Raw genomic sequence first — 23,932 nt, forward strand, 5'->3', positions numbered from 1 at the left:
GCAGCAGAGGTTATAAAGGGATACCCATCCCTGGAGAAAAAAATGACGAATTTACTACTACTGAAAACTTATCTGTCTGCTTATTTTGAGATCTGTGGTCTCACTAAAGTCCTCGAAAATTTCATTGAATAGAGGAACACAAAGCTATGTAAGTTATGAAATTGAGCTTACATGGCAGCTAATTGAAATTCCCTGTGTGTAATCCAACTTCAGATCATGATTCACAGAATATAGTGCAGCAATACCCCCATGCCCCTCCTTCATGAATGGATGTGAGTCGCTGTTAATAAATAAATATGCATCGGACTCTTTGGGCCACATCTGTTGCTTAGATGTGTGGATACTGAGCTTAGCTTTATTTTCAGTAACCAAGTTGGTTTTCAGAGAAAAATGTGAAAGTAAATGTGTTTACTGTGTAAATGCTGGCTGGAAGTCAAGAAGTTTCTTTTTTGAAGCTTGTCTTGCAATCTTCAGGGACTTTAGCTCAGGCTTTACTCTTTTATTCCAAAAGAAGACGACTCTGCTTTCTCTGTTAAAGCTCCCTTGCCCAATTTTTTTAGTCATCATCTTTTTCAATTTTACTTCCTCTGTTGGATTCTTTTTGGATATGTGGTTACTTTTGACTGTGTATGAATATCTATTGGATGTTTTCATACCACTAGTTCCCTGTATGATTTAGTTCTTCCAACACAAAATTCCTTCATTGTTAGCAGGAAAGTGCATTTGTCTAGGCGCTTTTGCATTTTGAAATAGCCATTGGATTTGTTTTGCCCCCTTTTTTTTTTTCCCCATTTTAATTAATTTTGCCTTACACTGGGGGTATTCTTCACTTTGCTTTAGTTAATATTATTTTTTATTACTTGCTATGGTGAAGGAAGAATTCTGATGCATACTTGACAGGGGGATCAAAGCTTGACGAGATCCATGTTTCAAAAGCATTAATTGCATTCATATTGCTGCAGTATATACCCCAACATGTTAAGGATATAAAAATGTCATTAATACCTTCAGGATCAAGGTATTTATAGCCAGTGCTTTCAAAAGTAGTTAGGGATTGGGGTAGTCCAGTTAGACTCCATGGGAACAGCTTGACTTTCATTATTTCTTACTAGGTACCAGAACTTTCTCAGAGCTGGATTTATTCCATGGATCTCCTGACCTGGTGCTCTTTTGAAAGTCTTTGTCTGGGGTGGGTGATTAGATTTAGGATGTTGCCTTAAGGTGAAACGTACAAACAGATTTAGAGGGGAGAAGTGGTTGTTACATAAATGTCCATTCTTATGGAGATAAATAGAGCAGTAGCTTGCCGCCTCCCCAGCCATTACTTATCAGTTGGCAGTTGTTCTGGAGGCCACACAAACACCACGCTTAGCTGATCTTGCACATTTCCTGCCATCTCCCCTCTAGGTTTAAGGTAGTGTCAGTCACTAAAAACACAAGCATCCTGAATAGTGGAGGACTTCCTAAAGGGTCTGCAGGTGTTGCTTTCTGTATGGCTAGAATATGTAAAGACTAGGCATCTACAGCAGAGTCCTCAGCTGAAGAGTTTCTTGCACTATTTTGTCTGCAAAAGAGCTGGAAAATTGCCCTTTTCCATTTGGTTTAAAATGAAAATGCTCAGAAATGTTTTTGGAATTTTCAGATTAAAATCCCTCCTGTTCCCTAGCCAAGTATACTTGTTTGCTCCATCAGTTCTTAGTTATGCTAAGCTTTTAATATTTTTTTAAAGGGAGCATTGTAGGATAATATGTGTGTGAGTCTGTACTGTAAAACTATATATGTGATACGAGCTGGTTCATCACTGAGGCAGAGTAATAAGAGAGTAAAGAGTCAGTGCTGAACACTTGCTGGTAATAGCATGCAAATGATCCATTACTCTTTATAAAACTTTTGGTATGATCTGATCATTAATATTCTGAATTGAATGCTAATTGCTAATACAATTTGCTGCATACAGCACCTGGTCTTCTTTCAAAATCTGTCCTTTACTCAGTACTGCAGGTAAAAACAAACACCTTTTCTGTATTTGACTTGCATATTCCAGCTCCAGTACAGAGTATTTTTTTCCATGCTGTAGGAGGATCATTTGAGATGCTTTTCCCGTTCTGTACTTTTCAGTACAGAAAACAGTTGTAGGATGTTTGAATATCATTAGTCCACAATGGATGTAATTGGTGAATTAATGGTTCTAACTCTTTGATTGTTTCAGGTGGAAAGGATACCATAACATTCAGTGACCCAACCTTGCCTGTTATACAGCAGTCCAGGTCAACGTTGTTAGCGTTTACTGATAAGCCACAGAAAACTGAAGTACAAGGTGAGCACCTGGCACGTAAGGAACATGATGAGACCTGAGCACTCATTTCTTTCCAAATAAAAAGTAATAAATTTTCATGCTGGCATAGCAGAAGGCAAAGTTTCAGTGGTCACAGAGATGAATAAATCATCCACAAGTAAAATGGATAGATGGTCCCAGTACAAATAGCAAAGAAACGACTGAAAAATGACTGTTGAATAGATTGCACAGGGCTAGGGATCAGGTCTTAACACCTCAAAGAATTTTCCTGCCAGATAACTTGATACTGTGAGAAGTTATTCATGCCATCTATGTTACAGTTAACTGCCTCCTGCTCTTTTTCCCTCAGTTAAAATGCACAGTAGGAAAGCAGTCTGTGGAACTGGCTTAGCACTTTCCTGCATTATAGCTGATACCTAGATGAAAGGCTTCCTGATTGCACCCAATAAATTGAAATACCCGACTCGTTTTCCCAGAGAAATTGACTGCTTTTTTTATAGTCTTGCATGTGTTTTGTTAAAAGTCCTTCCCCAATAGCAAGCTTTAACATCTCTCCAAAGTCAAGCTTAACTTTATTTGACAGTAGCAGGAGATAGTGCTTTGCTGATAACCTTAATTTTTTTTCCTTAGTTTTTCATAATGGATGGGAGATGGATTATTATGCTTGCCTATCAGCATTTGGATAAGCTCTTTAATGGGCATAACATTTTTGGTATGCCCAGATCTTACTCAGCTAACCATGAAACATCATAAACTATTTATTTGTTAGTCCTAAAACTAAATAGATTGTGGCTTAATTTTTACTTTATTATCCATGTCATCATCTGATAAAACTTGACAGCCAGACCGATCGTTTTTTATAATCTTGATCAGCTGATATTTTTGCTAAAAATAAGAAGTGAAACTATAGTGAATGGTTCTCCAATGAGTAAGAATAACTCATAAATATTCATTTTTTTTGCCTGCTTAATCATTGTTTTTTAATTAAATCTGCAGTTACTAAAAGTATTTACTTGGTGGCATTATGCTCTTTCTTTTACTTATTTGTCCTAGGTGAGGTTGGTATTACAGTTTTGATTAAAGCTGCCTGTCAAATCTCATCAGACCCTGTTTCTGTTGCTTTGTAACACTGCCAAAATTTAGCTCTGGGCTGAAGCTTTCCATGCTGTGTTTTCTACTTCAGCTGATTTTTGTAAAGTCAGCCAAGTCAGTTTTTTGTGTTAAATTCTGATGACCATGTGGGTTTTGTGGGTTTTTTCCTTTGGTTTTGGTGTTTGGTTTTGTTTGTTTTTTTTTTTAAACATGCAAGCATTTAGTATATGTATAATTGAAAGGAATTTGAAATCTGGGGAAAAGGTTTCCACCCTGAGAAAACAGGCTGGTGTTTCCACCCCATTCTAAATCATTCACTTTCAAATCTCATCTGCTAAAAACAACAAAAACCAAACCAATGATTCTGTTAAGCTTGCTTTGTGCCACCAACACTGGTAAAACTCTGCCTGCACCGTCTAGAGGGAGCAAAACTTGGAGCAGAGAGGAAAGGAAGGCTGAGATCAGGAATCGCAAGTGATGGGGAGACTAGAGTAAATGGGGATTGACAGAGTCGAAGGAAGTCTGAGTGAGGGGGGACCTGCATCTGGCTGAGCAGAGGTCAGAGCACAGGAGCAAGGAATCAAAATGCTGACAGTGAAAGCAAGGTGTGATAAAAAAGATTGAAAGGTGGATGAGAAATGGGCAGAGATAAACAAAGAGATATAGGGCAGGAGCAAAGAGCTAGGCAGGAGAAGAGTAGAAGAAAACAGCCTTGGAGGGGAGAAAGCAGAAGAGGATTAGGCCTGTGGCAGTCATGGGAAGAATCAGCTCCCAGGAGGTCTTCACCCTCTTTCCTCCTCCCCATCCCATAACTGTAAAAGAGCCAAGATCAATCACAGAAATCTTGTCATTAAACTGGAGTAGTTTAAGAAATTACTGTTCTGCCTGCACAAACAGCTTGATTTTTCCTGTTGCATGTGGTCCAGTATACCTGACAACCTGCAGTGAGAACTCAGACAAAACTCACCTCTGTGATAGTTTAAATAAACTGGGCCAACTTTTCAGTGACATAGATGAGCACATATATACTACCAGCTGTGCAGGGAACACCATAGCTTCTAGCAGTAGCTGGAGCAACAGTAACTTCTTCTTTTTCTGGAGGATGTTTGGGGCTGCCATCTTCCTTCAAAGCCTGGAAAAGAAGCAGTGTGTTTTCAGCTGTAGGGCATGTCCCTCTGCTTGGAGTCACACAGCTTCCCTGCAGTCAGCAGCTATATGGGAGTGATACACTGAGTCACCTTTTGTGCCACTCTGAAGAGAGAATGACTGTCTGCTGTTGAGTTTTAGAAGCTTGGTGCATATTGCAATTTTTCATCTATACAGTGTACCTTCAAAATCTGGGGGAGCTTGGCAGCTGGGAAGAACATAGGAATGTGTTCACCTGCCTTCATTTACCAAGCGAGTATGCCCTTGGTTTAAAAGTATTCCAGAAATAAAAACAAAACCACTTTCTTTTCCTGTTAGTTGAATGATACTTGAGTGAAAACAGTTGATTAAGCAGAATAGCAATGAAATTCTTACATATGTGTCGTGGTTTAACCCCAGCCAGCAACTAAGCACCACGCAGACGCTCACTTGCTTCCCCCCCGCCCCTCACCCAGTGGGATGGGGAAGAGGATCGAGAAAAGACGTGAAACTCGTGGCTTGAGATAAGAACAGTTTAATAGAACAGAAAAGAAGAAACCAATAATGATAACACTAATAAAATGACAACAGTAGTAATAAAAAGATTGGAATGTACAAATGATGTACAGTGCAATTGCTCACCACCTGCTGACTGATGCCCAGTTAGTCCCCAAGCAGCAATTCCCCCCAACCCCACTCCCCCCAGTTTATATACTAGATGTGGCATCCCATGGTATGGAATACCCCGTTGGCCACTTTGGGTCAGGTGCCCTGGCTGTGTCCCCTCCCAACTTCTTGTGCCCCTCCAGCCTTCCTGCTGGCTGGGCATGAGAAGCTGAAAAATCCTTGACTTCAGACTAAACATTACTTAGCAACAACTGAAAACATCAGTGTGTTATCAACATTCTTCTCATACCTAATTCAAAACATAACACTATACCAGCTACTAGGAAGATAATTAACTCTATCCCAGCTGAAACCAGGACAGTATTTTTAAATACTAGGCCTGACGTCATGTTGGTCAGGTATAGTCCTTTAAATAGTACCATTGATATTTGGTGCCTGTTTGGCCCAGGAAATGTTTTTAGCTTTTGCACTAACATACATTCTTTATCAGAACTTTCTGTTATACATCAAGTGTTGTTCTAGCTAGATCTACAGGTAATCAGAGGACTTTTTCAGGCTTTTTTTATCTAATCTATCTGCTTACCCTGGTCTCATCAAGGCCTGTTTTAGTCTGTACTTGTTATCATTGTTTCAGTTAAGCTGGATGGTAGAAATCTGTAGGATATACTGTGCAGTTCCTGTGTTAAAATGCATAATGACATAGTGTAATCATATGAATTAAAGACTGTCTTCTGCCACCAAATCTCATTTTATCCAATGCACAGGACGGATAGTGTGGTGGGATAGACTGTACTTGAGCATCACAGCTGCTAATGAACAGCTATTTGGGTTTTTTCCCTCTTCATTGTCAAATGCATTGTTCCTGCTGTATTGCCTGTGTGCTATTTCAAGCATTCCCTGAAGACAAAAGTACTGTTTTTCTATGAACTTTTCTCTGGTGATACAGTGCTTTGAAACAACTTATCTTCAGAAAATTGCAGCAAGGTGATGGGATGGTGTTATCCCACTGCAGAGGGGAGAAACTGAGGTACACAAAGAGTAAGGTAGAGTGCCTGCTAATTTCGAGTGCCAATTTGAGGTACATAAGTTTTGGCTCTTTTTGGAGCACTTTGAGTATGTGTGTTCAGATACACAACAGGAGCAGAGCAGTACTGCAAAACAAGCTCCTAGGTTTCCAGCTGAGTGCTCAGATAATGAGGATTAGATCCAGTGGGTGATCACCTTTTGAAAATTAATTTATCCCTGCCTTTTCCACATAACTTAAATTCCAGCTCTTCAGAGTAGCATTCCTAGCTTCCTTAATGGTAGTAAGAGTGTCTGTTCCCTTCATGCCAACCCTTGTCTCACTCACTCGGTAGCTCCCAAATTGCAAATGAGGCCGGTCTGATAGAGACTGTAGGCTTCTGTATTGTGTAGCTCTGGTCCGTCCCTGCAGCCAGGCTGTCCTGTGCATTGCATGAGGCAGGATTCTTGTGGGAGAAATAGTGTAAATGCTCACATACTAAAAGGTAATGCATCTGCATGACAAGAGTCGTTTTAAGCTGTCAATGCAGCTATACTTCTGGCATTTCCTAATTTTTCTTACTTGACTTCACAAGCTTATTTTCAATGAGGCTTTTTGTCCTTAACTGAGATGAGGACAAATTCTCTCTCTTTGACAAAGCTGTGTGTTTACACATTGCTGTTTTCTCTATTCTGACACTTTGTTCAGTGTTTGCCTTTTGGTATAACGGTATATTTAAAATCCTTCCACTGCTGCTTTGTTTTATGCTGTTGCCCAAATAAGAATTATCTTTTATGTTAGGAAAAATGTTGCAGGACCAATAATGAAACTTCATTATTAGAGGAAAGCCTGTGAAAAGCTCCAAATAAATGGAGCTTGTGTTAACCCCTGAAGGTGGTAGCGATGTGGGGATTAATGTTAAGCTGTGCCAAAAATTTCTGTAGCTGAGTGCATTGCTTAGAGTTTATATTCCTCTGAAAAAAATGACCCTGCTGTTCTACAGTACAGTATCCACTATGACTGTTAGAGTTGTTGGTGTTAGGGAAAGACAGGCTCCAAAACAGGGCCAGATCCAGCAAGAAACTTAGTGTTGATTGCTTATCATCTAAGAAACGGGCCTGGGATGCGGTAGGGAATCACTCTTAGAAATTACTTACTGAGGTGAATTTCTCTGTGGTCTGGCACTGGTGGTGATGGTCTTCAGGTGAGATATATCATAAATACCTGTGACTCACTAGAGCATCTTGCTATTCCATTTCTCTTTCAGCAGAACAGAAGGGAGAACGTGCTGAAACTTGTGCTGTTGCAAGTGCGTCCCTGGCTCCAGAGGGAACAAACTTAAATAACAGAAACCAAACTAAACATTTTTATCCTTCATTACCCCAACTACCTTCTGAGGAAGAAGAAATAAACAAGCTTGGAAGTCAGATAATTAAGCTGACAGAGCAGGCAGTTGCAGAACTGGAAGGGAAAAGAGCAGGCACTTCTGCAGGGGAGCAGAAGAGGGTGGTTGGAGCAGAGCTTAACGGTTCATCTGAGGGAGAGTTCCCACTTTCCAGCCCTGACCCATCCAACCCCACAGATCCCTCAAACTCAGAGAATGAACAAACAGCTGAAACTGAGGCCCTGAAAGACAATGACGAAACCTCAGAGAGCGATTGTGAAATTCCAAATGAAAGAGGGGATCGAAATAGCAGCACCGTGGATGAGGTGCATACTGAGGACCCTGGAAGGCATGGAGGGCTCAGTGTTACAACTGCACACACAAACAACAGCTTTGAGGAGCTCCCTGAATCTGAAAACAAGAAACCATCTGATCCTGCTGAAAACTGTGAATATTTGGATAACAGTTTGGCTTGAGGTATGAAATCCAGGTCCTCGAGCATCTTACTGTAATCCTTTTGCAGTGTCTGTGCTGCTGCGAATATGATCAGGGAAACAGTGTGCCGTAGGGTTGATTTTTACATTGAACTGTTAATATTTGTCTAATAAAGGTGTTTTTCTGTTAGTTTTGGCTACAGTGTACCAAAAATGTAAATTATGTAAGGGAGAGAATTAGTGATGAGGTTTAATTGTGTTGGTTTTTTGTAATGATTTGAAGTTTCTACATAGATTGATGTAATTTACATTAGTGTAGCAAAGAAACCAATGATAATGATTTATCATGTTATCACTAGGCTTCTGTAACATGTGTGGTCCTAGTGCTGGACTGTATTTTAATGGTTAGAAGTGTCTTCCAAGGATGAAAAATTTGGAACGATAAATTGAGAAGCATCTTAAGGCTGCAAGCTTTTGCTTGTTTCTCAGGCTGTGTTCAGTTTCTCTTTACATATAGTGACTGTAAGTACATCCTTAGAATAAAATCACTATTCCCTTATAGGAAGTTTCTGAAAACCATCCCTGCATGTATATAGTTCTCTCATTACAAACCTTTATATCTTCTCAACTGTATGAAATTTTTCCTTCCCTCTCCCAGCTCATCTCATGAAAATGCAGGGAGTTATTTCACCAGACGCTGAGAACCCAATTTAATGAAGCTCTGAAGGAAACATCATCAGAGAAGCCAGAAGTCTTTCTGTGAGAAACGGTAATGCTGTTCCAAAGCAAGGAGAACAGCAAGAGGAGAACCAGTGATGCGCTGTCCACCTTCTTGGCTCTCTCAGTTACTGAAATTGCATTCCTCAACTTACAGGAGCTGGAACAGCCCTTGGGCTGAGTATCGGGTGGTAGATTTCAGCCTACTCCATCTGTGCCCTCCTTTTTAAAGGAATCTGTGTCTTTTTTATTTTCTTATGTTTTGGAATTAAGGATAACTGTTCCTTTCCTCCTCATTTCACCAGTCTGTGGTGTGGTAGAAGGTTTATTTGCATTGTTGCCGCTTTCTTAAACTTCTTCCCTTGTTGATGTTTAGTCATAGGAAAGCACTCCTATAATAACTGGGGAAAAGGGAGGCTGCTGTGTCATTCCCTAGCTCGCTCCTAATGCTGGAGCTGTGCCACTCTGCTCCTAGGAAGGCAGCAACAAGGGAATACTTCATGTTGAAGTTAGCAGCTGTTGGAGAAGGAGAGGCATGTCTTTGCTCTCCTGTTTGTAGCATAAGGAATAGTCTCTGCAGCTGCGAAGCTTCTATGGGCCAGCAGCCGTCAAGGCAATTTTTCTGCTGGCTTGGGACCTAATTGTCTGTAAATGTTCATTTCTCACTCCTAGAACTTGAAACCAATCAGAGAGAATTAAACCAAATTTAATAAAATACTACTAATAAAAAGGAAAATCCCTCCCAGATTGAGTCCTTCTTTGACAAATAACTGCCAGCTGCAAATTTTTACAGCCCACTTGTCAGCTACTGAATAAACAGAGTTTATATTAGCAATACTGACAAACTCTTCTGTATATGGAAGATGAGCTAGCAGGTGCTGCCATAATCAAGGTGTCAGAGTCCATGAACAGTTTGTATTCAGCAGAAGAAAAGCTGCATGTAAATTATTACATATAAATATAAGGAATGATAGTGGGAAGGTGAAAAATGTGGCTTGTCTCTGTTCTCATGTGTTTTCCCTAGCAGGTGCATTTGTGTAACCCTTTCTGTGTCTGTCTGCAGGCAATAAAGCCATACTTGCACTGCTCTTCAAAGATGTTTCCTTTCTCTTTAAAGGTAATTTGACATTGCAGCATTTCACTGAACTAAGCAGCAGCCCTTAGGAACAAAAAACATCTGTATATTTAAGCGTATTAGGGACATGAAGCAGTAAAAAGTCTTTCTTTCATTACCCTGATCACCACTTAAGTTCCTCAGCACCTGAAAAACCAAGAAGAGCTTAAGTATTTGAAAGATTGTTATGCTGTTCCCATTAATTGTAACTGACTGCATTATTGACTCATTTATATGACAGTACTGACAAGTCAGAAGAGAAATAGCTGCAGAAACTGAAATCTCCAGGAGAATGTGGCAGGATTTTTTCCTTTAATGCTTGAATGTCACATGAAGTAGCATTTTATTCAAGATGTATTCTTTTCCATCTTTCACAGACTAATCCTGCGCAGAGCTAAATATCAATGCAGTCAGAACTGAGGCAAGCAAATAAGAAGGTCAAGATATCATGTAGCTGAGCTCAGAAGTGTTGAGGGTGTTATATTGTTTCCCTGTCCTGTGTCTTTCCTGACCCACAGTTGTGTGAGTTAGCATTTTGCTCCTGCTCCCTTAACAGCCAGTTAATGCTATTAATTAATGAAGAGCTTGGTGCAAAAATTTGAGCAGGTAGAAGCAGTGCTGGACCAACAGCTTTTTAGTGCCTCATTCATTGATTCTTTTTAGTATGTTTTTTCTGTGAGAAAATAGAGATGTACAACCCAACAATTAGGACATCTTGGTAATTATCCTCACACCATTCTCCCTCTTTGATGCCATTTTTATATCTTTGCAATCATTAAATTCCAGTGCGATATCTGGAAACATCATTTTTAGTGCTATATCACTGCTGCAATACTGTCCCTCTCCTTTCTGCTCTGGTGAATGTGTATTCTAGCTATGTTTTTAGCCTTTTCCCAGGAAGACAAGACTTCAAAGCCAGGAGACTTGTAGAAGTAAGACGTCTTTGCTGCGCTATGTGCTAACTAATTGAATATTCTTGTCAGTATCTTCCTTGGATATTGCTTTAATTGATGTTGTTGTGCTATTAGAATGATGATTTTTTTTCCCAGTAAATTAATTGTTTTGTTGTGGAATCAGCACTACTTTAGGTTTTGGGGGGATGGGGTGGGTTTGGTTGGTTGGTTTGGGGGTTTTTTTTAGAAATGTGTTCCCTTTTTCTAGGACTTTAGAAATGCAGGAATTGCATCCATACATATAAGTGGTTTTGGTGTTGGGCTCTGGGGAAGCAAACTGGGAAGGGAATGTTGTGGCAGGGGTATGGGGAAGATGCATTTCGCAAACTGATTTTAAGGAGGTTGTCTCACCTAAAAGTGAATTAATGTATTATCTGTGAGAAGGATTTCATTTGAAACTACGATGTTGTGGTTATTTGAAAAACAATGATCACTGAATTTGTAAAATAAGTGTGTGAAAATGACAGATTAAGAAGCATCTTTTAGAATGCTGCTTCTTTTCTAAGTGAGACTATTTTTAAGCATATGGAAATTTGTATAATAAAGACAGTGGAATTTCTTTAATCCATATGAGCTCAGGAATGTATTTCAAAATCTTAACTGAGATTAAGTTGAAAGTCTGCTACATTTCTAAAAGATAGGATTTTGTTTACCAGCTTCTGTTTTGTAGCTTTACTTTCTAAAATACGCAGTTTAATTTATTTGAAATCTTTTGTTGCTGCCTGGATTAACTGCACAACATACATTTTGTCATCTTTAATAAAAACATTTCCTGATACGCTTGTTCTACCTGCTTGTTCCCTTTTCTCTTCCCAGTATCAGATGAATGATAGTCATGAGGTAGTGTTTTAGTGTTTTCAGTGAGTTGTGTTAAATTAAGAAAGTAAAGCTTTACTGAGTGAGAGTTTTAAGTCTGAAAATTATCTGACTTAAATCTTTTCACTGTCACTTCTCCCAGCGTAAATTGACTGATTTACTTCCTACATTTTTGTATGAAGAAACACACTCAGTATTTTTTGGCTTTGAAAATAATATTTATCTCTGGTCTGCTAAATTTATCATCATCTAAGCAGCATTAAAACTTTTGTATACAACTTAGTTACTAACAGGCACAAACTAGAAGCTTTAGGGAATTTTTGCTGGGGAGTGGTGGTAAATGGGAATATTTCTTTTAAGTCTGCATTCAGATGTAAACAGTGTGACTTAGCTATAGCCATGTGGACAAGTTAAAATAGATAAGAAGCTTATACGTGTTTGTGAGTAAAACCTGAAAATACAAGTAGAATAATGTAATGGATCTAAAGTTTAAAACAGAAATGTCTGTACTTTCCTTTATTTTTAGGGGAATTCCATTATCCAGGTCTTGGAACACAACACCCAACACTGTTGAAAGCACAGAGATCTTTTTGCCTTTCAGATTTGCAGCTAAATACAGGATAGCATCTAATGAGAAGCAGTTTCTTACTTATCCATATTAACTTTTTTTTCCTTTAGTATCTAACTTGTGATCCCTTAAGAGCCCCTTACAGTGCACAGGCTCTTTACAGACTATCAGCCAGCTCCGTTAGCACTCTTCCTTACATGCATTCAGCTCCCAAACTGCATAAAAGGGAATCTTTTCAAGAAAATACATCACGAGGTTGAGTTGATGCTCTTTTTATTGATGGGCTTACAGAAAGGAGGCTCTACAAAGTGATACGCATTTCTGAGAGGAGCAAGCAAATGGAAATGGGAATCCTTTAGCCGTGTATCTTAGTGGCCAGTGGCACAGCCTAAGCTACTTTGTGCTGCCCAGGCTGTAACCAGCTTGTTGATCTTCACATAAGCCTGGTTCTATGGTCGTTTGTTGAGCCCTCTCTTCTTCTTGTCTGTAACCTCAGACAGTTTGTCTTCCCACAAGTTCTTGTTGCATATCCCAATCACGCAGCAAGCCAAACGTTTCCCAGCATTTCCATTTTCCAAACTGGCCTTATTGTTGCCCTTGCCCATGTCGTCTTCCTGCTCATGGATCACAACGGATCTGCCCATGATGGAATATGGACCAAACATAGTGGCAAAGAGATTTGTTTTGTATTTTCTGATTTTGCCTTCTTTAGGAAAAAAGTTGCCAAAATCCCCTGGGTGACGGGGGTGATTCACACCGAAAGGGTTATAATGTCCTTCTGTAGAATCACAGCCGTTGCTGAGATCCCCAAGCTCGTGGATATGTATAGCTCTACCAGATTGATTATTATCCAACGGAAACCCATCCAAGTAAAAAATGGCTTCTAATCTTCCATGTGAGTAATGCTGTCTGAATAAGACTTGTCCAGTCACTTGTGGCTTGTCAGCATCTATTTTGGAGCTGGGTTTCATTTCACAAGTGGCGTAAATCATCCCATCAGTCTCATTACCAGGCATTACTGGGTGGAGCAAATTCTGCCAGAGGTCGTTCACTTTTTTCTGTATGTCATGAAATGACTCTTGGCTTGGATCGGTTTCTTTGGCTGTCATGACACCAGAGGCAGACAGGGCAAGCCCAGTGACCAGAGAAAGAAGCAGAAGCATCTTGGCAATTCAGAGCCTGCAAAAGGTACAAGAAGCTACAAAGAATTAAGGGCTTTTTTCAGCAGTATGGCAGCGGAGGAAGGCATGCAGCCTGTGGCAGTGCTGAGCAAAACAGCTGGAGCATGGTCCCGGTCGACTGCTGCTTTCTAAATCTGTCTAATGTGATGAATTGAAACTAAGTCAGAATGCATATGCATGTTTAAACACATACAACTGACACCCATGACTAAAATGCTAGTGATTTTATATTTTACGCTAGATCTTGATCTTAAAAACTGCTTCTTTTTCCCTGCAGGAAGCAAGTAAGCCAAAGCATTGTTTAATCTATTTTTTAGTTTGTATTGAGACTTTCCTCCTGCTAGAAATTCCAGCAAGACAGTTTGCCAAGAGGCTTTTTTTGGTCAATCTACTTAACCACTGGTTAGGCATTACAAATGAAAAGTAAAAATGCAACCAGTTGATTACCTTGCAGAGTTGCAGAACGCCTCAGTAGTAGCTCTTTGCCTCTGCTCCCCTCAACAGAGATGTGATCAGACAGAAAGCCAGAGCTGTTTGAAGTTGATGCTTGCGGGAACTGCGTGTTTGTGCAAAAGTTAGGTAACGCTGGCTCAGGGGAGGGCGTCACCGGGAGAACCGTGGGAGGGGGGAAGAAGTCGTAGGCATTTTCATTTTGGGCAGGGTGAACACTTTGTCCTTTCTTGGTTACTTTGTTAGTCTGGCTCTCAGTCCTCACTGACATTCCAAAAAAAAAGGAAAAAAGTTAGCAAGCTTTTAAATTAATCTTCTTTTTGATGACTTCATGTGCTTATCTAAAACAAGCGACCTTAACATGCCGTGCAGCGAGAGGGAGCTTTATTAAGGCACAGTTGGGCAGTTCGCTCACTTACGTGCTGGTTGTCATGGAGCTGGTTTGCTTTTTTATTTCTTTATTAGCCAAAATTGAAAGTGGTGCTTGAGCAGCATGAACTGTTCCACATGGATGTATACCAAAGTTTCTGTGGTTTTAAAACCTGAAGGGCACAATTCAAACTGTCAGATGTCGAGGTACATTTCAATGATGCTTCTCTGTAAAGTTTTAGGGCTACCGTCTGCAACTTCACTTGCCAACTTATCTGCTCCACTGAAGTCATTTTTTCTTCTTTTTTTGAGACAGCAGTGATTTTTTTCCAAAGAGAGAAGTAAGCAGTACTGAGGCAGTGAGTGCAACATCAGACCGAGGCACAGAGAAATGGTTTCCCAGAAGCTGGCTGGAGCACGGAGAGTTCACATGTGTTTCATCATCCCGTGAACTGAGAAATGCTCTCCTCTTGAGGGCATTGCCCTGCCTGCAGCGCTTCCCACTGCTGTAGCTGAAGTGTGGATTCAGCCGTCACAAGAGCAATTTAACAGGCTGAGATTTCTGTAGAGAGAAAAGAGTAGCTCTTATTACTCAGGAACAATTCTCAACTCGAGAAAATTGCAAAGAAAATCCTTTTTCCCAGTTCATGTTTCCTGCCAGCTGGGTAAGGAATGGGACTGTCAGCTTCTGGAATGGTAAAATTGTATGTGTTAATCTTCCTGCTATCCTGTTCTACATCAGATCTGAGACACTCAGTCATCTGGAAGCTGATTCTTTTTCTTTCTGTATGAAGAAGAGTAGAGCTAAAGGGGTGTCCACTGCTTGGATCATTAGCCAGGGACTGGAAATACAGAGTTAAGTTCTGCTTGGGATATTGACGTGTTACTTTAGCCCTGGGTTTCAGTTCCTAATCTATGAATTAGGACGACTAGTATTTCTTTTCTTCAGGGTATTTATGAGTTGTTCAGATTACTGTGTTCATGGGAACCATACAGTGCTCAGTGGAAGCTGAACTCTAAGACCAAGAGCCAGGATTGCCCATCACCCCAAGCCTAACACTACCTCCTTTGCAGCCTTTCCCAAGTTCTTTCATTGGCAGTCTCTGAGCTGGGGAAATCCAGACTTGCGACATGGTAATACTATGAAATTGCTCGGTTTTAAAGCATTTGAAAGAAGTAAAATGTTTTATAATCACATGCAAAAAATGTTCAGCTAACAACTAGCCAAATGCAAAGGAGGGTGGTTTAAGTTTGTAAAATGCAAGAAGCAACTGTCCAGCCTAGGTACTATTAGAAAAACTATTTCTTAGCATAATAAACCATTTTTTAAGGGGATATGATGAATGGAAGGAAGCAAGGAGCATCATTCATGGTTTACTCCTTGAGTCATGAAGTAATGGACTGCAATTGAGTCTAACACTTCTGCAAGGAAATTTCCAAACCAGCACTTAGTACTCCAGGAAAAGAATTTTAAAGCTTTAGTTGAATTATAAGGCATTTTGAAATAGGAACTAGGGTCAGAATTTTAGCTGGCTTAAATACAATAGTGCTGCTGACTTCAGCGGCATTTGTGCTGTTTTACACCAGCGGGGATTCTGTCCCTGAAAAAACCACCCTGAAAAGCCCAAGGTAGTTGCTGCAAAGCTCTTTTTTGATGTACTGCACATGCGGGAATGAAGCCGAAATGCAGAAGGGTGTAAAGGAGATGATCAAAGGGACAGAAAGGACTGCAGCAAAGCTAAATGATGTATTTGTAGTGCTCTGCACTTCAGAGAATGAAAAGGAAATACTAGCTCTGGGCTGCTGTCAGAAAGGTGTATTTTAAAAAGGAGAAGGGCTGATAACTACAAGAAATGCACTTGCCAGGGTGATTTGGCATTGAGTCTGGGTCTGAAAAAGGGAAGTCGCTAAGTACTAGCCAGGTGTATCATTAAAGTCTATTGTTACCCCCTGCCTATGTTTTTAGTTTTCTGGTTAAAAAGAGGTGCTGAATAACGGGCTAACAGCCTTTAAAGAAGACAGCAGTTAGTGGGAGGAAAGCCCACAGTGACCTGACTGTGCACTTGTACTTGTGTTACAATCCCAGTTTAAAAAATAGACCTCTGCTTTTGTCCCAGTTGTGCAGGATCTATTGTATCCTGAATTTCATGCAATGTCCTGGAGTTGCCTGGGCTATACAAGAGAGAGTCATCAAAACAACTTCTGCAAGGCCCTCTGGATGACATAAAAAACCCAGACTTCGCTTTACTCATGGACTTTACAATGGACTTTATACATGGCTCTGCTCACAAGTTCTCAATCTGTGCTATGACCTTCAGGGTTGGTTGGTTGGTGGGTTTGTTTTGTGGTGTCATCATCCCATTGCATCACCCTGCCGCTCAACATAATTTGATTTGTCCAGCATAGAGTTAAATGTGATGAAGAAACACCGCATAGGAGAGCATCCTTTTGTAGCAAGCAGTAGCCTTGTTTTGCGTCTCCAGCAGTTGGATCTGCTCTCAGTGATTTTATGGTAGAATGATTCTCCATAAAAATGACACCCAGAGAATGCAGGTTTTACGTCTTCCACAGCGGGTGATGGAGCTGACTGCTTTTCTCCACGTATGGCTGAGGCGAGAGCCGCTAAAAGAAGGGGGATGTTTGTAGCCTGAGGGAAGCAGAGTGGAGATCTTTGGGCACCTAATCTGCTCCTTCAGTTCAGGGCAATTTCTGCCATTTCTGAGTCACGGTCCCAGCCAGGGAGCCAGTTACGCTGGTGGGTCATCAGACAGCAGCATGGCCATCCGGCGTTTGTTGGTGCGTGGGAGTTACCGGCTTGCTGTACAGAGACTGCAGGGCACCAAAACTTCCACGTGTTGAGTTTGGCACGGTATCGTCCGTGCTCCGCGCAGCAATTGCCTGCGAGCCCAGCACCAGCCTCGCGTGACGTCTGGCATGTCCCAGCAGCTGCCGGCGGGTCTGCGGGTAAAGCCCGCAGCGCTGATTTTCATCTGCAGAGCTATGAGCAGCGCTGCCGACTCAGGCAGGATTTAGAAAGCAGAAATGCTGTCAGGGCGTCCGCAAAGGCGCAAAGACTTTGGCTATTTTCTGCCTGTCATGTTGTCCAGTGCAGCCTGTTAATGTCTAGTGGGGGTCCGGTGCTCAGGAGAGGGGGGCTTCGTCCTGGGCTGAGCGGTTTTAGCCTGTGTGGTGAGCACAGGGCTGGCGCTGGGTGGCAGGCAGCTCCTCGTCCTGTAGAAATCATGGTGGAGGAGCTCGTTTGCAATTGCTATAAGGAGAGAAAAAACAAAAGAAAATGAAAAATCTTGCTGTAGCAGACAGAAAATCTGTCGCTGGTCTAGGCTTACTCTTCCTGCTTATTCCTGTTCCTTGACTTGGTGTTTCTATTTAAAGAAATAAAGATATTTAGTGCATGAGATAAGCATCCATTTATAATATTCTTGCAAAAGAGCTATATGCATTTCCAACTTTTCAGGGCATTACCCATAAAAAATCAAGTTAAATAAATACACAAAAAGGAAACAACACTGTTCTCTCGGGGGTATAATTTCTCTTGAAAACAGAAGATCATGCAACTGTCAAACTACTGTACATCAGCCAATTTGAAAAATTTTTGAAATTCTTCCTCTTTAATAGCTTGAGAAGAAATCATTTCATAAGAGTGAGGGAGACGTGAACTGTTAAGTAAACTTTTCGAAAAAGCTGCATTCAGAAACTCATTCTAGATCTGTCAGACTAATTTAACAGAATTTCATTGTCACACGTGGATATAAAATATAAATATGTAATGTAAAAACTAGGGATGGAACCCAGCTATTATTAGATAATTTACGTTATTATTTGTGTTTGCATTAATTCCCTGATCCTTTACTAAATGTTTATCTTTTCTACTGCATAGCATTAATCTGCAGAGGGGTTTGCTGTTTGAGAGGAGACAAGAAATAAACACAAGACTTTTCTCAAGTTCACTGTCCAATGGCCATAAATGGAAATATCTTGATTTTTTTTTTATTTCAAAGTGCACATTGCACACATTGTGCATATTTGGACAACTTTAATGATGTGTGTAGCTTCAAGTCAAAGCTGAGGAGCCGCAGGGAGGTTGGGCCAGTAGGTCAGACATATGAGCAGCAGTTACGTACAGATACCTAAATACAGAACGATCTCTCTTTTTATGACACTTAATAGCGGGTGTCTCGGAAGTCTGATGATCATCGCAGATGAAGTGAGCATGATTTTCAGATATTTCCATCCTTCTAGCGTACTAAGGAGACACAGCCGCTGGTAACAGGTTAATCCCTGCCTTCTGCGTGCGTATGCTGCCATGGTTCTGTTGTCACTGCTGGGATGGGAGATGGGTTTGTGGGTGCTGCCAGCTGCCAGGTCCTCCTTGGCAGCAGTAGACTTGAGGCCTCCTACTTGAGTAGGACGCAGCAGGACTTTCCAGGACCAAAAAGGGGAAGCTCGGTCCCTTCCTACAGGAACAAGCCCAGGCTCATCCTTGTCCTCAGGAGCATGCCAGGAAGGTGAGAGAGGGCAGGTAGGAGCCACTGCAGGAAGCAGGCATGCAAGCGGGCAGGAAAGGAGGAATTACAGATACTTCGACAGGCAAAAAGTTTGAGTCCCAAAACTGGCCTGATCCTTCTTCACAAATTTCAGTTTAACTTCCATTATCCATTTAAAGGATTGGTCCGCTTTCACTTAAACATCAGACAGTATTTCGAATAAGAGAGTTTAAACTCTTTTGATTTACATATTGCAATATGCATACACTTTGCTTTATTCCAACAAAACATAACCCAGCGTTCTCTTTAAAAAACCTCCAAAATTTATTTGGAAGGCTATGGACTATCATGGATACCCAGTGCAGTTAAAGAGGAGGAGGAAATCAAACTGTGCAAAGAAATACAAGTCGTTTTAAAGAATGCTGGGAAAGTGATGGTGTGTCCACTCATGACTCCTTGTTTTGTATCTGTGCTAAGGTCTGAAAGGGATTTAGAGACACCGTACCCAACCATACCAATGTAGATCGTGACGTAAGCTTGTCTATCACATTCTTAAAACTCATCGTTGATGAAGAATCTACCATCAGCCATGGCTTGACTATCCTTGCTCTTACAGGTTTTTCTTCCCTCTAGCCTGGTTCTTGCTGCAGATTAAACCCATTATTTTGGCTGTATCCACTAGGGGCACGGGGGACAGATTATTCTCTTCTTTGCAACAGCCTCATGCAACCTTGAGAGTTTAACTCTGTACCAATGGCCCTTCCCTCTTTTCAGATAAACAGCCCCAATTCTTTTAAGATTTCCTCCTAAATTTTTGTGGGCTTCTATGCTGAGTAGATCACCTTCTCCTATGGACTGTGCACCTCTTTCTGGAAGAGAAGTGCACAAACACCTCAGCACATCAGCCGACCAGCATGGACTACTACTGCCCTTGTCTTGCAGACGATATGACTCTCTATATCATAATGTGATCTTTGCCTGATCCTTTCCTGCAGACCTACTGTCTATGCAATTGTTTCCATTTTATATTTCTGTAGTTGGCTATTCCTGCCAAGTATGGGATTTTACCTTTGTCTTGAGTTACCTCCCTTTTTTTATTTCCCCCACCCCTTATTGTTTCTCCAGCGTGTCACGAGCATTTTGAATTCTAATCCTTCCCCACAGTGTATTTACAGCCCTTCCAGCTTGGTGTCAGCTGTGAATTTAATCAGTTTACTTTTTGTTCTGTCATCCAAGTCATTAACAGAAGGGCTGAATAAAAGCAAATCACAGACAAACTTCTGCACCCGAGGCAGGCTGTCCTCCCCATTGGGAACTGACTGGTTTCCAGACTGGGTGCAGATTTCCCACCATCTCTGTACCTGCTTTATAGGAGTGTGATCGAGACCATTTTTTTTTTTTCCATAGCTTGTGTGTAAAAATGCCATGTGAGATAGTAGTTAAGATATTTAGTAAAAAGTTAAGATAAACATCTACTACTTCTCTATATGCAAGACTTGTTATTCTCTTGTAGGAAGAAAATAAAAAGTTCCTGATGTCTTTTATTTATTTCCCTTTCTGGCTTTCAGGTGAATGCAAAAAGTTTGCCTCTTTTAGTGGTTTTTCTGTGGCTGTGACTCCTGGACTGAGCCTCACCTATCCTCCCTGAATCCTCAGGCTTCACAGGAACCAAAATAATTTACTGGCCCTGTGTCAATGTATCTGCATTACCATTATTTCCCTGGGAGAGGCAAAGTGTCTTTGAAGTGCTGCCTGACACTAAGTGGTGTCTGAAAACTTGGGCATCCAAAAACTAGTGAAAAGCCACCTTTTATGTGCATATCCCCACACGGCTATATCTCCCTTCTGCCAAAAGAGTCAATGGGACCTGTTGTACTTTAATGTTACATCAGCTATGGAAGCAAAGATGAGGTTAATTCCTTAAATACATTTCCAAATGTATTCACACTTCTGACCCTCTTACTTCTTGCAAGCAGCACCTGTTTGTAGAAGTCTCCCGGTTCGTCCACGTTCCCCACCACCTTCATTACAATTGCCAATACCATAAGGCACACCTCACCTGACCCAGGAAAGCTGCGCCCATTCCTAAGTTTGCATTTTAATGTAGAGTCATATGTGCATGTCAGGTTACTAAATAAAGCGAAAAATGATGAGGTTTTATTTACAAACTCAGGAGGAGCTTGGTACTCCCATGCCACAGACAAGCAGCCTCCCCTTAGCACTTAAATTCTTGCTGACACCTGCAGGCACCAAAGGCTCTGCTTTGCACAAGAGCAAGCTAGAGCTCTGCAGAAACTGAGGGCAATCGTGTTTTACGAAGACAAAAGCTCACCTGGCTTTGACAGCAGACAGCAGTTCCTACTCTGATAAGAGCCCAACTGCAAATGTTGTACGTGGTGGTAGGTGTTACTGACCAGCAGCTATGAAAAGCAACAGCCCTGGGCTTTTGCTGAAGTCAGCGGTCAGTGGCATCTGGGAGGCTCCTGAGGAGGTTCTTCGTCCTTGAACACCGCAGGGTGCAGGACAGCAGGTTGAGTTCCTGGGGGCTTTCTCAGAGCGGGTGTTTCACGGTGGATGTTGTGATATGCTACTACTAAAAAAAAAAAAAGTGTCTGGCTTACTGTTGGATACCCATCTCCTTTGAAGAGCGTGCCGAGTAGTTCAGGGCCTGAACCTCTGAGTACTTTTCAAAGCCGTTTGTGGTAAAAACCATTCTATTTGTATCTTTCAGAACAGCAGGAAAAAAACCCAAACAACCCAACATGCATTTTTTTGTAGAGTGAAAATTGTTTTTATGGTAAAGTGGCTCCCCACCTTTTTAGCCATATTTATTCTAGTGGGTTGATTTTTGTAAGCATAACTGAAACCCTGGGAGACTAATGAAGTTTAACAATGTGTGTTAATTATATCCACTTGTGTTGCCTCAGTGAAAACACGGGATCCTAAATCCTATTTACAATCTGAAATTTCAGAGGTTCCAGCCACTCATCTGACCTTAACATCTCTTAGTTTCATGCAGCTTTTGTAAGCCTGTGCACGTAGTTAAGTTCCCCTGTGGAGAATGGTTCTGGAGATCAGCTGTTCAGGGACTAGGAACACAAGAGTTTTTACATTGTTTAAAACCATTTTGACATTTTAATGTAAGTCATTAAGATTGTTTTCTTGAACTGTTGAATGGGCCACAGTATGGGTGAACCATTTTTAGGAAAATTAAATAAAACCATTTTAATTTCTAAGTGACTCGCCTTTAAGAATTTTAACATAAATATTTTGCACACTCTGAAGTTTCTGTCTGAGGTAAATATTTTCACCTGAATTCCTCCCCTGAGAAGATTAATTCCCAACCTCAGGGCCATCCTGAAGGAGAGCAAGTAGGAGTGGTCACTTCTACCAGAAGGCACTCTTAGTATTGTATATATTTGCGTTTGCCTTTTTTTTTTTTTTTTCTTTTTTCAACCGTGCAGTGGAACAAAGTTTCCCCAAATGGTGCCAGGTTTTAGGATCTCTGCAGAGATGCAGCATGGTGCTGCAGATTCTAACTTGAGACCAGGTGAATCCCGTTAGTTCCAACCCAGCAGCACAAAGGATTCGAGCATCTCTGAAGCTGGGTGTTTGGATCTAGAATGACAGAGGATAGATAGGAGGCAAAACACATGAAGGGACTATGCTTTTACCAGCTCTGATTGTATCCATTAATAAGCAAGACTGAGAATGCCACCTGCTTACAGAAAGGTTTTCAACTCTCAAGGCATGGAGTTCTTAGTAGTATTCCATGGGATATAATGAGGTACACTGGTGCAGATTTCCCCCATGGAGTTAGTATGCATTTGTACAAAATAAGGCTCTTGCTGGGGTATTTTATGAATGTGAAGTCTTTCAGTTCCAGTCAAATAGGATAACCAGCTGTTTTCCAGGGCACACGGAAAAATCCTTGGGTTGGTGGTTGTTCCTACTCTCTCGTCAGAAGGATGCCTGCAAAAAAAGAATAAAAACACAGAAATATTTCACTGTGGCCTTCTTGAAGGAAAAGCAATCCTTTGAATGCATCAGAAATTGTTCTAATAGATGCGGGGGGGGGGGGGGGGGACGAAGAGAAAAATCCTTTTTCTTTTTCCTTTTATTTTGTTACAAACCTTCTTCCATCTTCAGCCTCCAGGTTTCCCTCCCATGAGTCATCATCTGTTTTGTCACTTGCAAGACTTTATTCCCCAGACCTGCAGATGTTATTAAAACTGAGGATTATAAGGTTATGTAGTATGTGGTAGAAGCCAGATACAGACTGGATGTTTTTATTAGAGGATTACCAAATTTTGTTAACAGGAGTGTGCCTGAGTAATTCCACTGGAAGCTCTGCTGTGCTTGTTATGAAACATCTGATCCTGAAGCAGATACAGAGCTGCACCTTAGCAAGGTCCAGTTCTCTAACCACACCAAGGACACGTCACGTTTGTGATGTGTAAAGCTGGATCACTGCAAATGATGTATAACGGTTTCACTGGAAAAAGTATAGTGGTCACGGCTGAAGGTATCTCACCTACCATAAACTGCTAAATATCCCAATGCCTTGTTCACTTCAGAATCTTTTTCCACTGCTGGCACACATTATAGGCAACAAAATAAAATCAGTGTATGAGGTATGTGCTTCAATGTTACTTTTAAATACAGTGAAAATATCTTAACACTTTTTGTAGCTTTTTTATAACTTGCATATCCCTGGTACATGACACTAGGCCCTTAAGCAAACTTGTTGCTCCTAAGGCATGAGATTATGATGACATATAATTAACTCTCTTAATGTGCATTGGTGTGTTTTTGTGAGTGAGGGACTAACTCAAGCTAGTGAACCTGAAGCAAGAAATCAGAGAACATCAACGCTAAAAAAAAACAAAACCAAAAACCCCTGACCTTAGAGCCACCATTTTCTCACAGTGATGAACCTGTCTAACTAAGGCCACACAAGAACTACTGAGGAGGTAATTTCCACAGGCTCTTCAATTAAGAGGCAGGTGAGTCAAGAAATTTCCAGAAGCTTCTAGCATTTTGCATAATGACTTGTACCCTGCTGTGGTGGGTTAACCTGGTGGGCGGCTCAGACCCACCCAGCCGCTCACTCACCCCCAACAGGATGGGAGAGAGAATTGGAAGGGTAAAAGTGAGAAAACTCATGGGTTGAGATAAAGACAGTTTAACTGGAGGGGGAAGAATGGCAAAGAAAACGTGATAAAAAAGCAATCACTCGCCACCAGCAGACCAGTGCCTAGCCGTCCCTGAGTAACGGCAACTTTGGAAAAGCTTTGG

General features: G+C 41.1%; 2 protein-coding genes across 8 annotated transcripts in view; one reads left to right on the plus strand and one right to left on the minus strand.

The window, feature by feature from the left end:
- Window positions 1–11,523, plus strand: part of CCDC149 (coiled-coil domain containing 149) — a 55,127-nt gene extending 43,604 nt beyond the window's left edge. For 4 of the 6 annotated variants that reach the window (XM_069792563.1, XM_069792554.1, XM_069792520.1 and 1 more), the window contains 3 exons: window positions 2,210–2,317; window positions 7,411–8,004; window positions 8,620–11,523. In XM_069792563.1, coding sequence (XP_069648664.1) covers window positions 2,210–2,317; window positions 7,411–8,003 — 701 coding nt within the window. In that variant the 3' untranslated portion in view covers window position 8,004; window positions 8,620–11,523. The remainder of the gene's footprint in view (window positions 1–2,209; window positions 2,318–7,410; window positions 8,005–8,619) is intronic. The other 2 variants (XM_069792525.1, XM_069792545.1) reach the window with 1 other exon arrangement.
- Window positions 11,524–12,385: 862 nt separating this feature from the next.
- SOD3 (superoxide dismutase 3) lies at window positions 12,386–13,915 on the minus strand. 2 transcript variants are annotated; one of them, XM_009925987.2, is made up of 2 exons: window positions 13,758–13,915; window positions 12,386–13,308 (listed from the first exon to the last, which is right to left on the minus strand). In XM_009925987.2, exon 2 carries the CDS (start codon window positions 13,290–13,292, stop codon window positions 12,579–12,581), a length of 714 nt encoding a protein of 237 aa, XP_009924289.1. In that variant the 5' UTR covers window positions 13,293–13,308; window positions 13,758–13,915; the 3' UTR covers window positions 12,386–12,578. The 2 variants fall into 2 exon arrangements, with proteins under 2 accessions (XP_009924289.1, XP_069648686.1); XM_069792585.1 differs by having other exon boundaries at window positions 12,386–13,327; window positions 13,758–13,888.
- Between the last annotated feature and the right edge of the window lie 10,017 nt (window positions 13,916–23,932).

Source organism: Haliaeetus albicilla, chromosome 1 (assembly GCF_947461875.1).
Source record: "Haliaeetus albicilla chromosome 1, bHalAlb1.1, whole genome shotgun sequence".
Classification (NCBI taxonomy): domain Eukaryota; kingdom Metazoa; phylum Chordata; class Aves; order Accipitriformes; family Accipitridae; genus Haliaeetus; species Haliaeetus albicilla.

Excerpts from the sequence above, each read along its gene's own strand:
- SOD3 (XM_009925987.2), bottom strand. The coding sequence starts at position 13,292 with ATGCTTCTGCTTCTTTCTCTGGTCACTGGGCTTGCCCTGTCTGCCTCT.